This window comes from Herpailurus yagouaroundi, unplaced genomic scaffold (genome assembly GCF_014898765.1).
Source record: "Herpailurus yagouaroundi ecotype Mexico unplaced genomic scaffold, PumYag 252, whole genome shotgun sequence".
Classification (NCBI taxonomy): Eukaryota; Metazoa; Chordata; class Mammalia; order Carnivora; family Felidae; genus Herpailurus; species Herpailurus yagouaroundi.
In genome coordinates, this window is record NW_024412469.1 from 935,367 (window position 1) to 952,758 (window position 17,392).

The window sequence follows — 17,392 nt, forward strand, 5'->3', positions numbered from 1 at the left end:
CTCAAAATGTATAAAGGACCTGAATGTGAGACAGGAAACCATCAAAACCTTAGAGGAGAAAGCAGGAAAAGACCTCTCTGACCTCAGCCGCAGCAATTTCTGACTCGACACATCCCCAAAGGCAAGGGAATTAGAAGCAAAAATGAACTACTGGGACCTTATGAAGATGAAAAGCTTCTGCACAGCAAAGGAAACAACCAGCAAAACTAAAAGGCAACCAACAGAATGGGAAAAGATATTTGCAAATGACATATCGGACAAAGGGCTAGTATCCAAAATCTGTAAAGAGCTCACCAAACTCCACACCCGAAAAGCAAATAACCCAGTGAAGAAATGGGCAGAAAACATGAATAGACACTTCTCTAAAGAAGACATCCGGATGGCCAACAGGCACATGAAAAGATGCTCAGCGTCGCTCCTCATCAGGGAAACAAATCAAAACCACACTGGATATCATCTCACACCAGTCAGAGTGGCCAAAATGAACAAATCAGGAGAGTATAGATGCTGGAGAGGATGTGGAGAAACGGGAACCCTCTTGCACTGTTGGTGGGAATGCAAACTGGTGCAGCCACTCTGGAAAACAGTGTGGAGGTTCCTCAGAAAATTAAAAATAGACCTACCCAATGACCCGGCAGTAGCACTGCTAGGAATTTACCCAAGGGACACAGGAGTACTGATGCACAGGGGCACTTGTACCCCAATGTTTATAGCAGCACTCTCAACAATAGCCAAATTATGGAAAGAGCCTAAATGTCCATCAACTGATGAATGGATAAAGAAATTGTGGTTTATATACACAATGGAATACTACATGGTAATGAGAAATAACGAAATATGGCCCATTGCAGCAACGTGGATGGAACTGGAGAGTGTGATGCTAAGTGAAATAAGCCATACAGAGGAAGACAGATACCGTATGTTTTCACTCTTATGGGGATCCTGAGAAACTTAACAGAAACCCATGGGGGAGGGGAAGGAAAAAAAAAAGAGGTTAGAGTAGGAGAGAGCCAAAGCCTAAGAGACTCTTAAAAACTTAGAACAAACTGAGGGTTGATGGGAGGTGGGAGGGAGGGGAGGGTGGGTGATGGTTATTGACGAGGGCACCTTTTGGGATGAACACTGGGTGTTGTATGGAAGTCAATCTGACAATAAATTTCATATATTGAAAAAAAAAATAAAATAATATGGAAAAAATGTAATAAAGGTAGGAAGGGTAGCTGAAGAAGAATTCTGTGTGAATATTGGAACTTTGGTCTGTTAGTTGCAGGCAGAAAAATTTTTCTTCCGAAAGTTGGATCACCGTGTAGTGATCACAGTGATCATTGTGTATTTGCTTGGGGAGGGAGGGGCTCATTAGCCCCTCTCACTTCCTTCCAGTTGGCATCTTTGTGGTGATTGGTGAAGAAACAGGAATGAAATACAGGGCTGGAAAGCACATCTTGGGCTTTTGCATCCCATCCCCCAACCCAATACAGGAGTTGGGTGCCAGCTCTGTTGTCCTTCTTGCTCAAGTAAATCCCTTTAAGCCTTGGTTTCCTCATGAGTAAAATGGAGGTGGTAGTAGTAGAATTTGCAGAAGGTCTGGCATAGTATAAATGTTCAATAAACAGTAGCTGTGATGACCTGTTATAGTATTTATTGGTCAGTTATTCTTTTCACTGAGCTTTACACCCCTTAATAACTATAGAGAACAAGCCAGGTGCAGAAGCTTATGCCAGTAAAAGCGGGGAGAGTAAATTTAGACTCGTCTATCAGAAAACTGTCCTTGGTGATGTGAGCTTTATTCTTTTTGGGAGATGGCTATAAGAGAAATTGCAAGAAGAAAAGGAAACACAAGAAGAGGAAAGGGCTACTTCACATGTAGCCTCAGTTAAGAGTGGGGGGTAAAGAATAGTGCTGTGTTAGGACTGATCTGCTTGAAGATGACACGGACCTAGAAGGGTTCTCCCTCTGCTCTGGGCTTGGTAAGACTGCCCTAGATGTTACAGAGTGGGTTGAAGCTGGGCCAGCAGGAGGTGCCAGAAGCACCTGTTGGTGAGACTGGCAGAGGAACTCACACAGCTACCTATGTCAGACAACACAGTGACAGAGATATGGGCGGGGTGGGGGGCGTAGCTGAGAACATTTCTTTCTAAGCATGTTAGTGACAGTCCCAGGGTTCCACCCCAAATTAGGGAGACTTTCAGGGAGTGATCTGAAAAGTAGGAGTTTCTCTTTGAGAAGTGCTGATAAACACTTCTAATGAACTAATGGACTGAGCATACCTTGAAAAGAAATACAGTAGGCCACTTTGTAGAGAAAACCTGAATCAGAGGAATGGATCTACTACATTGTGAAAAATACACCTTTGCCTACTGACAGTTTGAACTGTCAGGCTGATATTATTCATTCAAGATAGTGTTTATATTACACCCATCAGGATAACATTACTTTAGGTCTCTTCTTTGAGTAAACCACCCAAAGATGTGCTTAGAGGGATTATTCTGTTTTCCTTGGTCTTCATTTTTAAATAAATTCATAAAAGACTCTGCTTTTAAATAAAACATCACCCTGTCAATATCTATTTAGTGTGTTCATAGTTCATTAGTGATTCATAGTTTCTTAATATTAGCAGAATTGTTGGCAGTATTTATTATATCTGAAACAAAAACACTGTCCTGAAGGTTAAATGAGCAATTAATAATTTCAACAAACCAGTATGTACTTGAGGGTATACAATGGTAGGCATCTTATTTGGTGGATTTCAAAGAATACAGAGAAGGGCAAGACACATTCATATCCTTGAAGAATTAAGAATTAGCTGCATAACCAGCTAGTGGTGTAGTACATGGTAGAGTGCCTGGCTATGAACTGGGTACTCACTATACAAGGTATGTGAAAAAGGATAATTCATGTGAAAATTTCCAGGTTGTGGTAGTCATTCTGTCCCTCATAGAACTCATTGGTATCCAGTCAAAAGTGACTTACGCACACTGAACAGAAGCTAGCTCTGGAAAGTAGTAGATGATAAATACTACATGAAAAATAGAAGGGCACTGGAAGAAAGAAAAGGGGTGAGATTGCTGAGATTTATAGTGGTCAGTGAAAGCTTCAAGGAGGAGGTGGAATCAGGGCTTGGAAGACTGGGGTTTGAAGTGGAATGGAGGGGGCTATTTGAGGTGAGGCGTGAGGTTAAAGCCCATGTGAGTGATAGAATAATTCATAGTCTAGCCTACTGAGAGCAGACTGTTGATGTTTAAAGCTAGGGCTAAACTGTGTGTGTGGGAGGTCCTTGGAAGCCAGGCAGTAAGGAATAAAGGGTCTTATGATAGTGTTTCAAAAACTCTAGCTGCCCAGGGAGATTCAGGTAGAGAGTTTAATTATTATAGTAGTCTAATTGGGGGCAAATCAAACTTGAAATTGATGTGATGCTAAGGGAGATGGATATGAGGTTTTGGGTATAGAGTGGATAGGACTTGTGACTGGCAATGAGGGCAGAGAGATTGAAAAATCAGGAAGAATTGACTTAGTTTGGAAGACTAAGGGAAAATGGAGTTGAATGCTTAGAGAGAGAATCATTTTAAAGGAGGAGGAAGTCATGAATTTGATCTTATGTGTTTTGAAACTTCTGAAGTGATAGCGTAGGAACTTTTCCAGGCCATAGAACTCCTCTCAGCCAGGTCACTCATTGTCTGTGGTAAGTCCCTCTGCGTATGGGTCCTCCAGCTTGTCTCTGTTTAGTCACAAGTTCCTCTTGCTACATAGATTTTAAACAGGGAAGAAAAGTGATATGCTCTGATTGGGCCACCTGGACTACAGAGGGCAAGGGCAGAGGCAGGGTAGCCATTTAAGAGATGAAGCAGTACTGTGTATGATGGAGAATGATGGCCTGGGTCAAGATGGTGGCAGTGGGGCTAGACAAATAAATGCATGAGATTCATGAGACCTCTCTTGAACAGGTACAAAGTAGAACACATACAACTTGGGGATTGATTAAATAAGGGGAGCATAACTATAGACAACTCCAACATTTCTGGAAAGTTGGATGGATGGGGAACTCTGGAGGAGAAGCAGATCTGTCAGGAAGATATTGGAGGATTAAACTTTGGACAAATTGTGTTTGAGGGCTGCCAAATGGATTTGTTGAATAGCTGGTTTGTTTTAGAGGTTCAGAGCCCAAGAGACGCTTGGAATGGAAATGTGTGGTTCAACACCACAAGGAAAGTTGTGAAGCCTTGAGTGAAGGTGGTTCCCTCAGGGAAAAATGTAGAAGCGCTAAAACATGGAGTCCTGGAGAATGTCACTGTGAAGTTTGGCAAGAGCAGAAGGAAGAAAATCATTGGAAATGAGTTAGATCATGAAACTCAAGGGAAGTGAGTGTTTCAAGGATCTGGTCAGAAATTCAAGAGAAGACCAAGTAGATAAGGACTAAAAAATATATCACTCTTTGTCCAAGCAGTTATATCAAGAATGATAAAAATAAGATTCAGGTTGCAATGGATTCCAGGGTTAATGGGAATGAAAAATGTGGGAGTACTTTTCTTTTTCCCATATCCTTCCTCTCCTTCATGCCTTCTATCATGCAGGAGCAGGAATATCATTCATCATTTGAGAGTGACAGAAGTCAGAAAACACTGAGCATCTGCTCAACTGGTGCTTTGTTCTAGGAGAAAGACACTGGCCTTTGCCACTAAGGTGCTTGAGAGGAGAGCAGGGAGGCACAAAGGTGAAAAAAAAAATTAAACTTTGAGTGCCATGGTGGAGATCTGTATTCCATGTGGGTGATACAGCAAAAGAGGGAAGGGGAGGCTCTCCCTTGGGGAGACTCAGGGTGAGCTTGGAGAAAGGAGTGTTTTTGTTGACTGGACAAAACTGAGGGCTTATTAAGCTAAGAAAGAGGGGATGGAAAATAGTGGAGGTGTGAAATAGCAAGGACACTGGAAAGAGCTTCTAATGATTTGTTAAAACCAAAGAGCAGGTTTGACTGGGACATCTGAAAAGTTGTCAAGATTGCAGCAGGCCTGTGTGCCTTTCAGAGGAGTTTGGCTTCTGTCCTTCAGGTTACAGTCAGCCATTGAAGGTTCAGGGTTTTGTCATCATCAGCTGTAGTTCGCAGAGATGACCTTAGTATACTGTGGAGTGTAGTTTGGAAGAATGTGGGGAGCACACCTGTAGTGGTCAGTTACATCTTAGTGGCTCAAAGGGCAAGCTGCATCAAGGAGACACACCTAGTGTCTTACAGTCATGTGTCCGATTTGAAGAATTTTTGTTACATGTGTAGTGTATGGAGAAAATCTTTTTGGTGATCAGCTTCTAGAGAAGTTTCATAAATATCCTTTTAGAAGATGACTTTAGAAGAAGTGTTGGGTATGTGATTTTGTCATAGGGTTGTGTGGACCAACTGAAAGACTATGTCAGAGATATTCATTTTCCTTATATGTATGTTTATGTTTATAATTACATTTATATATATATGTTTATATGTTTTCTTTGAATAGATGATTGAACCTCAGATTAATGAGCTTTAACTTCGATACCAATTTTTCAGAAAAGGAAATCTGGATGTATATCTCCATCCATGTCTAGCCATTGCGGGCAAGCATATACTTGTTACATGTGTGCAAGCATATGTTTGTACATGCATGGGTGTGTATGATTGTTATGGGGGACATGGCCCTCTTGTCTGGTGTATGTAGATGGATTTTTTCCCCTTTCTGGGTATATTTGGTGATACAAACTGGGGATTAAAAACTGCTAAGAAGTGGCCTGTTTATAAATAAATTGGATGATTGGCATTTAGTTTTGCTAAAATTTTATCTCCCAATTCAGTTGGAATAATTTCATTAACGGCGCCTTAAGGAACAGGATGTATGGTTGAATTTTCTTTCAGAGAATCGCCTAGTTACATTGGATCCAGTTAAATTTTGCATATGTTATCAGTGGCATTAAATGCAACCAAGTGTGTGTTAAGTAAAATGAGAAAAATTATTTTAGTAAAAAGTAACTTGTACTTCATATATATCATATATATTGAGCTAGTAAACATAGCATATGTAGGTCTTAAGGATAACATCATTTTTACTTAAAACGTGAAATAATAATTTAACTATATTTTTAATATCCTTAAATTTCATTAAACTGTTTATAAGATTATTTATGTAATAAATTTTGAGATTGTTTAAAATTTTTAGTAAGTTCACCATAGATAAGTTCAAGTATTTCACTTTTGAAAACACCAGGAACTAGAAATGAGTATTTTTATAGCAGGGTGAACATTTTTTTTCTATAATCAAGATTTTATAAGTCACAAAATCACAAAATCAATAAACAGTTCTTTCTTATCACTGGTAATTTTTTATTTAAAATCTTTTTGAGGGGCACCTGGGTGGCTCAGTTGGTTAAGCATCCGACTTCGGCTCAGGTCATGATTTCACAGTTTGTGACTTCAAGCCCCGCATCAGACTCTGTGCTGTCAGCTCAGAGCCTGCTTCAGATCCTCTGTCCCCCTGTCTCTCTCTGCCCTTCAAAAATAAATAAACTTAAAAAAAATCTACTTGAAAGGTATAATGTTCTTAGAAATATTTGGTGCAAATATGAATATTGCTACAATAATTTTGTGTTTTATCTTGCTGTCAATAAAAACATTTTAAAAGGTTAAAAAAAGCACAGCAACCTAGGTCTTCTTAAAAACAAAGGCCAAACTAACCAACAACAAAACATAAAACATACAACCAAAAATAGCCCTGGATTTCTGGGGTGCTGTGAGTGTTGGAAAAGAGGTTCTAGTCTTCCTGCTGTGGCTAACTGCCTCCCTTCTCCAAGTAGTTTACTGGCCTTGGGCCTTTGTTCCCTAATTTGTAAAATGTGGTTGGGATGGTGAGCTGGGGTATTGAAATAGGTGGTTAAGTTTATTTTTCTTCTGTCTAGTGTTCAAGGGATATGACTCTGTGATTAGTTTTCTAATTTCAGTATGTCTAAATGGAATTTGGCATTGTTGTTTTTGTTTTTGTTTTACATGACATTGTCTTAGGATACTAAGAAGTTATAAAACTAAAATTTTTATTTATGTTTAAAATTTTAGGTATGCAATACCCCCGGAACATGGAAAACGACTTGAAAGACTAGCTCAAGGTAAACTTGCTTTCTATGTTTCTCATCTAGACAGATTATTTGTTTTTGAGGTATTTTTACAGTGTGGAATCTAACTTGGTTAGTTTTACTCTTTTTAAGATTTGAGTGTTTTTCTAATAGAACAATTAAATTTTTTTTCACATTACTGTGTGAATATTTTTTCCTGTTGCATAGTCTTTATGATTATTTTAGTTGGCTGCTTAGTAGTTCATCAAGTAATTGCACTTAACTATTTTGATTATTTCCAATTTTTTCTCTTTTATATAATTTTTAATACATATATACATATATATAACTTATTTAACATTGTGCTAATAATATTTTTCTCTTTTTTATTATTAAAATTAAAAAAAATGTTTATGTTAGAGAGAGATAGAGTGCAAAGTGCGAGCAAAGGAGGGGCAGAGAGACAGAGAGAGGGAGACACAGAATCTGAAGCAGGCTCCAGGCTTTGAGCTGTCAGCACAGAACCCAATGTGGGGCTTGAACTCATGAACTGTGAGATCATGACCTGAGCAAAAGTCGGATGCTCAACTGACTGAGCCACCCAGACACCCCTGTTTTTCCTTTTTTAAAGTTACACTCTTGAGATGAATTCCAAAGAGTACTGATGCTGCATATCAGGGTGCAGGTATTTTATGAGTACTTTTCATGTTGTCCTATCATTTCACCAAAGGGTTGTGTTAAATCTCTTTCTGACTCCTGATTTGGCACCCTGGGTTTGGTGTTACTCTTATGGAAGTATGAAGATGACATAAGCAGATAAGCATGAGGGTATATGCCTTCTTAGACTGTCAAGTTTTTTTTTTATGTTTATTTATTGAGAGAGAGACAGAGACAGAGACAGAGACAGAGTGCAAGCAGAGGAGGGGTAGAGAGAGAGACACACACACACAGAACCTGAAGCAGGCGCCAGGCTCTGAGCTTTCAATCACAGAGCCTGACGCGGGGCTTGAACTCACAAACTGCGACATCATGAATTGAGCTGAAGTCGGACACTCAACCAACTAAGCCACCCAGTCACCCCTTAGACTGGCAAATTTAAACATACCTTAGTGGAACTTGAATTTTTATTTTTTGTGGCTTTGTCCAACTTCATATGGGCCAGAATGAAGAACTCTATTAATGGTTTCATTGTGTACCCACTTGTATCACAGAAGGTGCTTTCCTCTTTTCTTTTCTGTGTTTAGGACAGAAAAAAACTTGCCATATCTGTTAATACAAGGGAGGAGAATCATATTCACCCACTGCCAACCTCATCTGTTTTCCTTGACCAAGGAAGAAGTAGACTGGTAGTGACTTGTTTCTAGGGGAAAGTGGAGTTCCATTTGAGTGACAACTAGCCTAAGACATTCTGCTTTTATCCAGGATCGAATCCTCAGTGACCATTGTCCTTTTAGTCAGGTGCTGATCTGTTTTATTGCTGTTTTAGGTTTGCCTTTTAGTAGGAAAGGATTTTTGTTCTTGCATTATGTATGTTTTCATTTGATAATGAAATGGGGACACTGAAAAATCCCTTTCTTTTTTTTTTTTTTTTAAATTTTTTTTTCAACGTTTTTTATTTATTTTTGGGACAGAGAGAGACAGAGCATGAATGGGCGAGGGGCAGAGAGAGAGGGAGACACAGAATCGGAAACAGGCTCCAGGCTCTGAGCCATCAGCCCAGAGCCCGACGCGGGGCTCGAACTCACGGACCGCGAGATCGTGACCTGGCTGAAGTCGGACGCTTAACCGACTGCGCCACCCAGGCGCCCCTGAAAAATCCCTTTCATTGACTTGACAGTTTTGAACAGAACTTGTTAATGATATCTAAAAGTTACTTTCCCCCCAAATTATAGGAAAGTATTAGAAGGAACAGTTACAGTATCACATTTGTCAGAAGCATTATTATAATTTTGGCAGGCTAATATATAAAGTCTTAGTGTTTTTATAATGTAATACATTGTAGTAATAATAGCAATGTAACTGAAATCTTGAACTTTGTTAGGGACTATTTTCATGAATATTAAGGTGGATGAGTCCTGGTTCTGGATAATAGATTAGACATAGCTGAGAAAATGATTATCATAATCCTTAAATACACAGGCAGTGAACTTTGTGCTAAATCTGTATGCTGAGCTATCCTCTTCCCTATAATAATTATTCCACCATTTTCTGTTTGCCTCACCACCAGAAAACTTTTAAAATGGAGCCAATGTAAACTTTACAGTATAGAGTCACACACTAAAATTTCTGCTATAAATTGTGAATGCTTTGACATAAACTGTCTGAAAATGACATTCTAGGAAAGTGGGTGCCATTTGTTTAATCAGTAAGAGGTTAATAAACTTGAAGGATGAACAAGAATTTTAAATCAATCGCATGTTTGTTCAGAACTGTTTTGCAGGATTATTTTGAGAAATGACACAGGGAAAAGACCCAATAGACAGTAGAGGAATCCCATCCACTGACCAGATGCCAGCCAAATTAATTGAATTCTGCTAAATAATTAAAATGATAAAATAATGCAGTAAATGTGATGGAACATTATAGGATGTCTAGGTCAAGGCAGCACTTGATACATAAAATGAAAAGCAGCCTGGGATATTTTCCATTATCTTGTCTGCACATCATAATTATCACACTTGCCTTTTATGCATGAATGCTTTCATCTTTGGTTTCCATTGAAATCTTGATTGACTGTGGCACCTACAAATATTTTATCTGGAAGACATTAAGCCTGCATCTAATAAAGCCAGGATTTGATTTTGCCCTTCAGCTGCTTTCTCGTTTATATAGTTTTTTCCCCAATATTATGTAGATGTAAGTATAATAAAAAAAAAACTCAAGTGAATTGTTGCAATTCTTATACTTGTTATGTTTGCCTGTAATGCCATTACATTCTTTCTAATTTTTGGTTTGATACAACTGAATGAAAGATATAAAGGAGAATAGAGATATAATGTTAAATCATGAATGACAGTTTTGAACATTTTCACTTTTTAGATCGTCAAAATCTCATCTATTTTAGAAATAAGACAATATCTTTGCTGTTCTATTGAGTTAAGCAACATATGGATTAAAATAAATTGGGAATGACTAAAAGTTTTTGTGAAGGACTGTAGTCCATTAGTTTTTTGTTGTGAATAAAATGCCAGCGTTAAAAAAAATTGAAGATGACTTACTGTGGTCAAAATATTGGTTACTGGGAAAAGAATATGTGAGTTAGGGCTTTGTGCATCTGAGTTTGGAAGTATGAATGATCAGCAGGAATCTTGTTTCCGATGACAGTGTGGTAGAAGTGAATAAATTGATTCTTATACTTACTTGTAGCAAGTATTTTAGTTGTGACTTATTAAAACAACATTTAGCAAAAAAGAACAGAAGATTCATTGTTATGAAGGATTAATTTGCTTTTTTTAATAGTTAGTTTTTAAAAATTTGGGGTTGTGTGTGTTTTAATGACTAGTAGCCTTAAATTTAAGCCTGTGGAGCAGAGAGCCTTAGCCTGATTGCAGAAGCGTCTTGTGGGTGGGATACAGGCAGTCTGTGGACTCTGAAATTATACTCAAAATTGGTCATTTATATGGATTTCTGGGAAGCCATCTTTAAATCCCTTCAGAGGGTTTGGCCTGAAGAGATTGTGAACCTGCTGTCAAGAGACTAGAAGAGCAGCAATAAATAACAAGTCATGTTAGTTTTATGAACAGATTCTAAATTGATCTGTTCTCATGCCTCTGTCTTGGAATTAGGAAAATATACTTTTATCAGATCTCCAAATCATAAATACATTATTCCCTTAAGCATTCATTTAGCTAATGATCTGAAAATATCACATTAAAATGCCTCGTTTTTAAAGACTAATAAATAAAAACACCCCTGTGTGTAAATAGTCAATTTTAAGGGACCCCCTAAGCCATAAAAAATGAAGTTCAGTGATATACTCTCTGCCTTCATGCCTAACTCATGCCTTAGGCATGGAGATCAATGTGTGGTATGTCTGGGTATGTTATTTTCATCTTTCTATCAGCTGAGTTACATTAAGAATGGTGCAACAGGCTCTAAACTTAATTTCCTCATAATTTGATGTCAGATATCACTGTCCATGTTTAATATATCTGAATATTTTATACCCAGCTATGTTCCTAGAAGGATTTTAGACATTGGGAAATGATACATAACATACACCAAGCTAGCATAATTTTAATGTAGGATGGAAGACAATTTTCTAAAAAGTGACAGCAGAGAATGGGAAGGAAGAATTCGGGAAGGGAATGTCAGCTGTCAGGGAGGAGTTAACTATGGAGGGAAATTAAGAGTACTTTGATTCTGTATGATGGAAGCTGAGCCAGGAAAATTCTGGTTAGCTTGACTATGACCTGTTTGAGCTCAAAGTACTTGGCCTGGGGAGTCCTTGATCTATGCCTGTGTGGTCCATGTGTCATGTCAAGGGGACAGAAGTGGGATCTGAAACAATGTGGTCTTAGGAATGCAATAAGAAACCATATGTAATGACCTATATACTTGTTAAGTTGGGTAGAAATTTGAACCTTAAATGTTCTGACAGCCAGCTTGAACTGGAAAAAACTTGACTATTACATAGTGTACTGTGTTCAGGAGATAAAATAAGGTGATTGTTTAGGAGACTCACCATCCTTCTCAAGACCATGATCAGCGTGAATATCTCCTGGTGCTCCTCTGGAGTGCTCCATGGAGTTCTGTCTCTACTCGTAGTGATGTTGGTGGGTCATGGGACACTTAAAGCAGAGTGAAGCCTGTTTTGATAGATTATGAGACGCTTAGAGGTGGGTGAACCTTGCAGTGTGATAATTTTCTACCTAATCCAAATTAAATGGTAGCAAGCACAGAGAGGTTAACTGTAGCTTAAACCTCTAAACTTGATATTTTAGGTAGGGATGTGGGTAAAAAGTACCAAGTTTTTCCCCACATACTGTAGCTCATTGGTTCTTTTCATTAATAAAGTTGTTAAGAAATTTCATGTGTAAATTTAATACATCTATCTAAAAGCACTTCTCACAGAAGTCAAATTAATTGAATCCTTCTGTATCCTTTTTCTGTATTCTTTTCCTTACCATTTGTTTGTATGGTTGCTATATATTTTCAAGCCTGTTAGTCATATGAATATTGCAAAAACCATTATAAAAACTCTATCAAAGCATACTTGGGTAAATTTCAATTATATTTAAATTAAATTATCTTAAAATCTGTTGCTAATGTGGGCATATATTCTACATGTCTGATTTCTTCATCTTTCCTCATTCCTTTCTTCCCTTCATCCTTTCCTTCCTGACTAATAACTAATTTAAACTTCTCCAAAGTAGTGTTCTCAAATCCATAGTAATAGTTACTAAACTTTGATTTTTAATCTTTTTCCAAGGCTCAAACTTTGGTGACTTAATAGCAACATTATGGGTTTAGTTTGTCATATGAGATTGGAATTTAGAAGGAATTTCTTTGTGGGGCGCCTGGGTGGCTCAGTCGGTTTAGCGTCTGACTTCGGTTCAGGTCATGGTCTCGCAGTCTGTGGGTTCAAGCCCTGCATCGGGCTCTGTGCTGACAGCTCAGAGCCTGGAGCCTGCTTCGGATTCTGTGTCTCCCTCTCTCTGCCCCTCCCCCGCTCATGCTCTGTCTCTCTCTCTCTGTCAAAAATAAATAAACATTAAAAAAATTAAGAAAGAAAATAAAAGGAATTCCTTTGTAACAGCCAATGTGCTAGAAAATATAAACCAATGGACAGTTTGGAGAAATTTTTATCTGAAGGAAAGAATACATTTTTAGAGTAGATCTGCTCTATCTCTAAAACAATTTAAAAACATTTAATGATTATTTTGGGAGGTCAGATTAATTGAGGTATGATGTGCTTACAGCAAAAGTGACTCCCTTTAAATATACAGTTCAGTGAGTTTTGACAAATATGTACAGTGGTGTAATTACCACCATCATCAAGATACAGATCATATCCAATTCCCTGAAAAGGTTCTGTTGTGCCATTTCCCAGTTAATCCCTCCCCACAGCCATTGGCAACCATTAATCTGATTTCTGTCCCTAAAAATAGAATTTTACAGTATGTAGACTCCTTTGTCTTCTTTCACTTAGAATAATGCTTCTCACATATGATCATTTTTCCATTGGATACTGGACATTGTATTTAATGGATGCAACCTGGTCCTTGAGAGGACTTACAGGATTCTGCACTACCCATGCTGCACAACTCCTAGCAGTATTTTGTTCGTCTTTTTTTTTTTAATTTTTAAATGTTCATTTATTTTTGAGAGAGAGAGACAGAGAACAGGTGGAGGAGTGGCAGAGAGAGAGGAAGACACAGAATCTGAAGCAGGCTCCAGGCTCTGAGCTGTCAGCACAGAGCCCGATGCAGGTCTCGAACTCACAAACTGTGAGATCATTACCTGAGCCGAAGTCAGATGCTTTACTGACTGAGCCACCCACAGTACTTTATTAGTCTTAGCAAAGGTTATTATGGGATACTTTTTGGGCTTTAGGGCTTTGTTGGGAGCTCTGGAGTACATGCTTTTTATCATACTACATTTTTATCCTCTAACATGTTTGGGCTGAAAGAATGTTCCAAGACCATCGTTGCTTGCTTACCACTGTAAAGTATCTTAAAAAACAAACAAAAATATTGTCTTTATTTTATTAAGGAATTGGCATCTGGTAGGGTCCTATCTTTGTAGATAGTATAAATGAGGTATAGATCATATAAATCAAGTTGTTTAAGCAGCCTATTATAAGTTTGTATTATTGCTCTTCCCTTCTCTTGGATGCTATAACCACAAGAGTTGATTCTTCTTGAAATATATATTTAAACTGTTTTGCTCATTGGAAACTTAGTTTGTTTTCCCAAACTATTCTTCCAGTGTTTTTTTTTTTTTTTTATACCTCGAAATCAGATACCATTTCATTGGGAGTTCATTGATTTACCTGTCACAGAAACCCTAATGTGTTACTTGTGGACAGGAGTTGGTATGGGGGAAATAAGTTGTAAAATGGTTGTCCTTACCAATATCCATAGCTTGGAGTGTGAAATAAGTGATTGTCTTCTCAGTCTGGTCTTTCTAGTTGTATAGGGTTTTTACATTAGAGCTCACCTGTGAGTGTTAATTTGGAATCCAGGCTGAATGTTGATGTTTAATTTTAAAACAATAGAGTTAGAGAACAATTGGAAGAATCTACAGGTGAATACAAAGTTAAAATTGAATCCATATGGTTTAACTCAGGTTGTGCTTGACTGTTAGAATTCCTTTTTGGGGAAGAAGTTTGTTACTTGTGACTAGAACTGTTAGGTTTAGGTCAGAAGGCCCAAGAGAATGATACAGTTTTTTTTAACCTTTTTTTTTTGACGGTTGCTTATTTGGGGTGGGGGGAGGGGGGATGAGTGGGGGAGGGGCAGGGAGAAGGGGAGATAGAGAATCCAAGCTCCACATTGTCAGTGCACAGCCTGATGCGGGACTCAAATTCACAAACTGTGAGATCATGACCTGAGCCGAAATCAAGAGTCAGATGCCCAACTGACTGAGCCACCCAGGTACCCTGGAAATGAGACAGTTTTTAAAGCTTTGTAACCATTGACTTTTCATGAAAACACCCCCAGTCAGCTCTCTAGATCCCTTGGGACTGTGATTCCCCCTTCTCAGCTAGGAGGCTGCAGAGATAGTGGAAAAGGAAGATTCGTTGAACTAACATGGTGACTAGAGTCAGTATTGTTTAAATGAGTAATAGGGATAAAAAGAATGGTTACTATTTACTGAAATTTACTGTGCCAAGTATACTAACAAGTTTTTTTCTCCCTTTTTTTCTTTTCTTTTCTTTTCTTTTCTTTTCTTTTCTTTTCTTTTCTTTTCTTTTCTTTTCTTCTCTTTTCTTTCTTTTCTCTTTTTCTTTCCTTCTCTTTCTTTCTTCTTCTTTCTTTCTTTCTTTCTTTCTTTCTTTCTTTCTTTCTTTCTTTCTTTCTTTCTTTCTTTCTTTCCTGTTTGCTGAGTATGTCTTACATACTTCATTTTTATTTTTAAATTTACATCCAAGTTAGTTAGCATGTAGTGCAATAATGATTTCAGGAGTGGATTCCAGTGATGCATCCCCTATGTATAACATCCAGTGCTCAACCCAACAAGTGTTTTCTTTAATGTCCCTTACCCATTTAGCCCATCCCCCCATCCACAACCCCTGCAGCAACCCTCAGTTTGACCTCTGTATTTAAGAGTCTCTTATGTTTTGTCCCCCTCCTTGTTTTTATATTCTTCTTGCTTCCCTTCCCTTATGTTCATCTGTTTTGTATCTTAAAGACTTCATATGAGTGAAGTCATGATATTTGTCTTTGTATGACTGACTAATTTTGCTTAATATAATACCCTCCAGTTCCATCCATGTAGTTGCAAATGGCAAGATTCATTCTTTCTGACTGCCGAGTAATATTCCGTTGTGTATATATACCACATCTTCTTTATCCATTCATCTGTCTATGGACACTTGGGCTCTTTCCATACTTGGGCTATTGTTGATAGTGATGCTATAAACATTGGGGTGCATGTGCCCCTTCGAAACAGCACACCTCTATCCCTTGGATAAATACCTAGTAGTGCAATTGCTGGGTTGTAGGTTAGTTCTATTTTTAGTTTTTTGAGGAATCTCCATACTGTTTTCCAGAGTGGCTGCACCAGTTTGCATTCCCACCAGCAGTGCAAAAAAGATTCTCTTTCTCTGCATCCTTGCCAACATCTGTTATTGCCTGAGTTGTTAATTTTAGCCATTCTGACTGGTGTGAGGTGGTATTTCATTGTGGTTTTGATTTGTATTTCCCTGATGATGAATGATGTTGAACATTTTTTTCATGTGTCTTTTAGCCATTTGGATGTCTTCTTTGGAGAAGTGTCTATTCATGTCTTTTGCCCATTTCTTCACTGGATTATTTGTTTTTAGGTATTGAGTTTGGTAAGTTCTTTATAGATTTTTGATACTAACCCTTTATCTTATATGTCATTTGCAAATATCTTCTCCCATTCCGTCAGTTGCCTTTTAGTTTTTCTTATTGTTTCCTTCGCTGTGCAGAAGCTTTTTATTTTGATGAGGTCCTAGTAGTTCATTTTTGCTTTTGTTTCCCTTGCCTCCAGGGACGTGTTGAGTAAGAAGTTGCTGCGGCCAAGATCAAAGAGGTTTTTGCCTACTTTCTCCTCGAGGATTTTGATGGCTTCCTGTCTTACATTTAGGTCTTTCATCCATTTTGAGTTTATTTTTGTGTATAGCATAAGAAAGTGGTCCAGGTTCATTTTTCTGCATGTTACTGTCCAGTTTCCCCAGCACCATTAACTGAAGAAACTGTCTTTATTCCATTGGATATTCTTTCCTGCTTTGTCAAAGATTAGTTGACCATATGTTTGTGGGTCCATTTCTGGGCTCTGTGTTCTGTTCCATTGATCTGAGTGTTTTTGTGCCAGTACCATACTGTCTTGAGGATTACAGCTTTGTAATACATCTTGAAGTCCGGGATTGTGATGCCTCCAGCTTTGGTTTCTTTTTCAGGATTGCTTTGGCTGTTCGGAATCTTTTCTGGTTCCACACAAATTTTAGGATTGTTTGTTCTAGCTCTGTGAAGAATGCTGCTGCTATTTTGATAGGGATTGCATTGACTATGTAGATTGCTTTGGGTAGTATCAACATTTTAACAATATTTGTTCTTCCAATCCATGAGCATGGACTATTTTTACTTTTTTTGTGTGTTCTTCAAGTTCTTTCATAAGCTTTGTATAGTTTTAATTGTGTAGATTTTTCACCTCTTTGGTTAGGTTTATTCCTAGGTATTTTATGGTTTTTTGTGCCAACAAGTTTTTTTTTTTTTTAAATTGAAGTAAAATTCACATAACATAAAACAAACTATTAATTTGAAGTGCACAATTCAGTGGCATTTAATATATTCTTTTTTTTTTTTTTTTAAAGTAGGCTCCATGCCCAATGTGGGGCCTGTGCTCACAACCCTGAGATCAAGAGTCAGATGCTCTGCTGACTGAGCCACCCAGGCACCCCTAGTATATTCTTATTGTGTAATCATCATCTCTATCAAGTTCCAAGAAAATTTCATCACCCTAAATGGAAACCCTGTATCTATTAATCAGTCGTTCTCTGTTCCCTCCCACTTCTCCCTCGCCCCTGACAACCACTAATGTGCTTTCTTTCTAGGAATTTACATATTCAGAATATTTCAGTATACATGGAATGATACAATATGTGACGTTTTGTGTCTGGCTTCTTTCACTTATCATATTTTCC

General features: G+C 38.0%; 1 protein-coding gene and 1 long non-coding RNA gene across 16 annotated transcripts in view; one reads left to right on the forward strand and one right to left on the reverse strand.

Moving 5' to 3' along the window:
* Positions 1-17,392, forward strand: part of KDM4C (lysine demethylase 4C) — a 473,115-nt gene that overhangs the window by 119,669 nt on the left and 336,054 nt on the right. For all 14 annotated transcript variants that reach the window (XR_005786297.1, XM_040460839.1, XM_040460852.1 and 11 more), the window contains one exon: positions 7,064-7,113. Coding sequence is in view for 13 of the 14 variants with exons in the window: in XM_040460839.1 (XP_040316773.1) it covers positions 7,064-7,113 (50 nt within the window). In the remaining variant the exon portion in view is untranslated. The remainder of the gene's footprint in view (positions 1-7,063; positions 7,114-17,392) is intronic.
* The window catches only part of LOC121020812 (uncharacterized), an 86,799-nt gene that overhangs the window by 63,127 nt on the left and 6,280 nt on the right, over positions 1-17,392 (reverse strand). For both annotated transcript variants that reach the window (XR_005786298.1, XR_005786299.1), the window contains exon 2: positions 11,744-11,867. This is a non-coding gene — a long non-coding RNA (uncharacterized LOC121020812). The remainder of the gene's footprint in view (positions 1-11,743; positions 11,868-17,392) is intronic.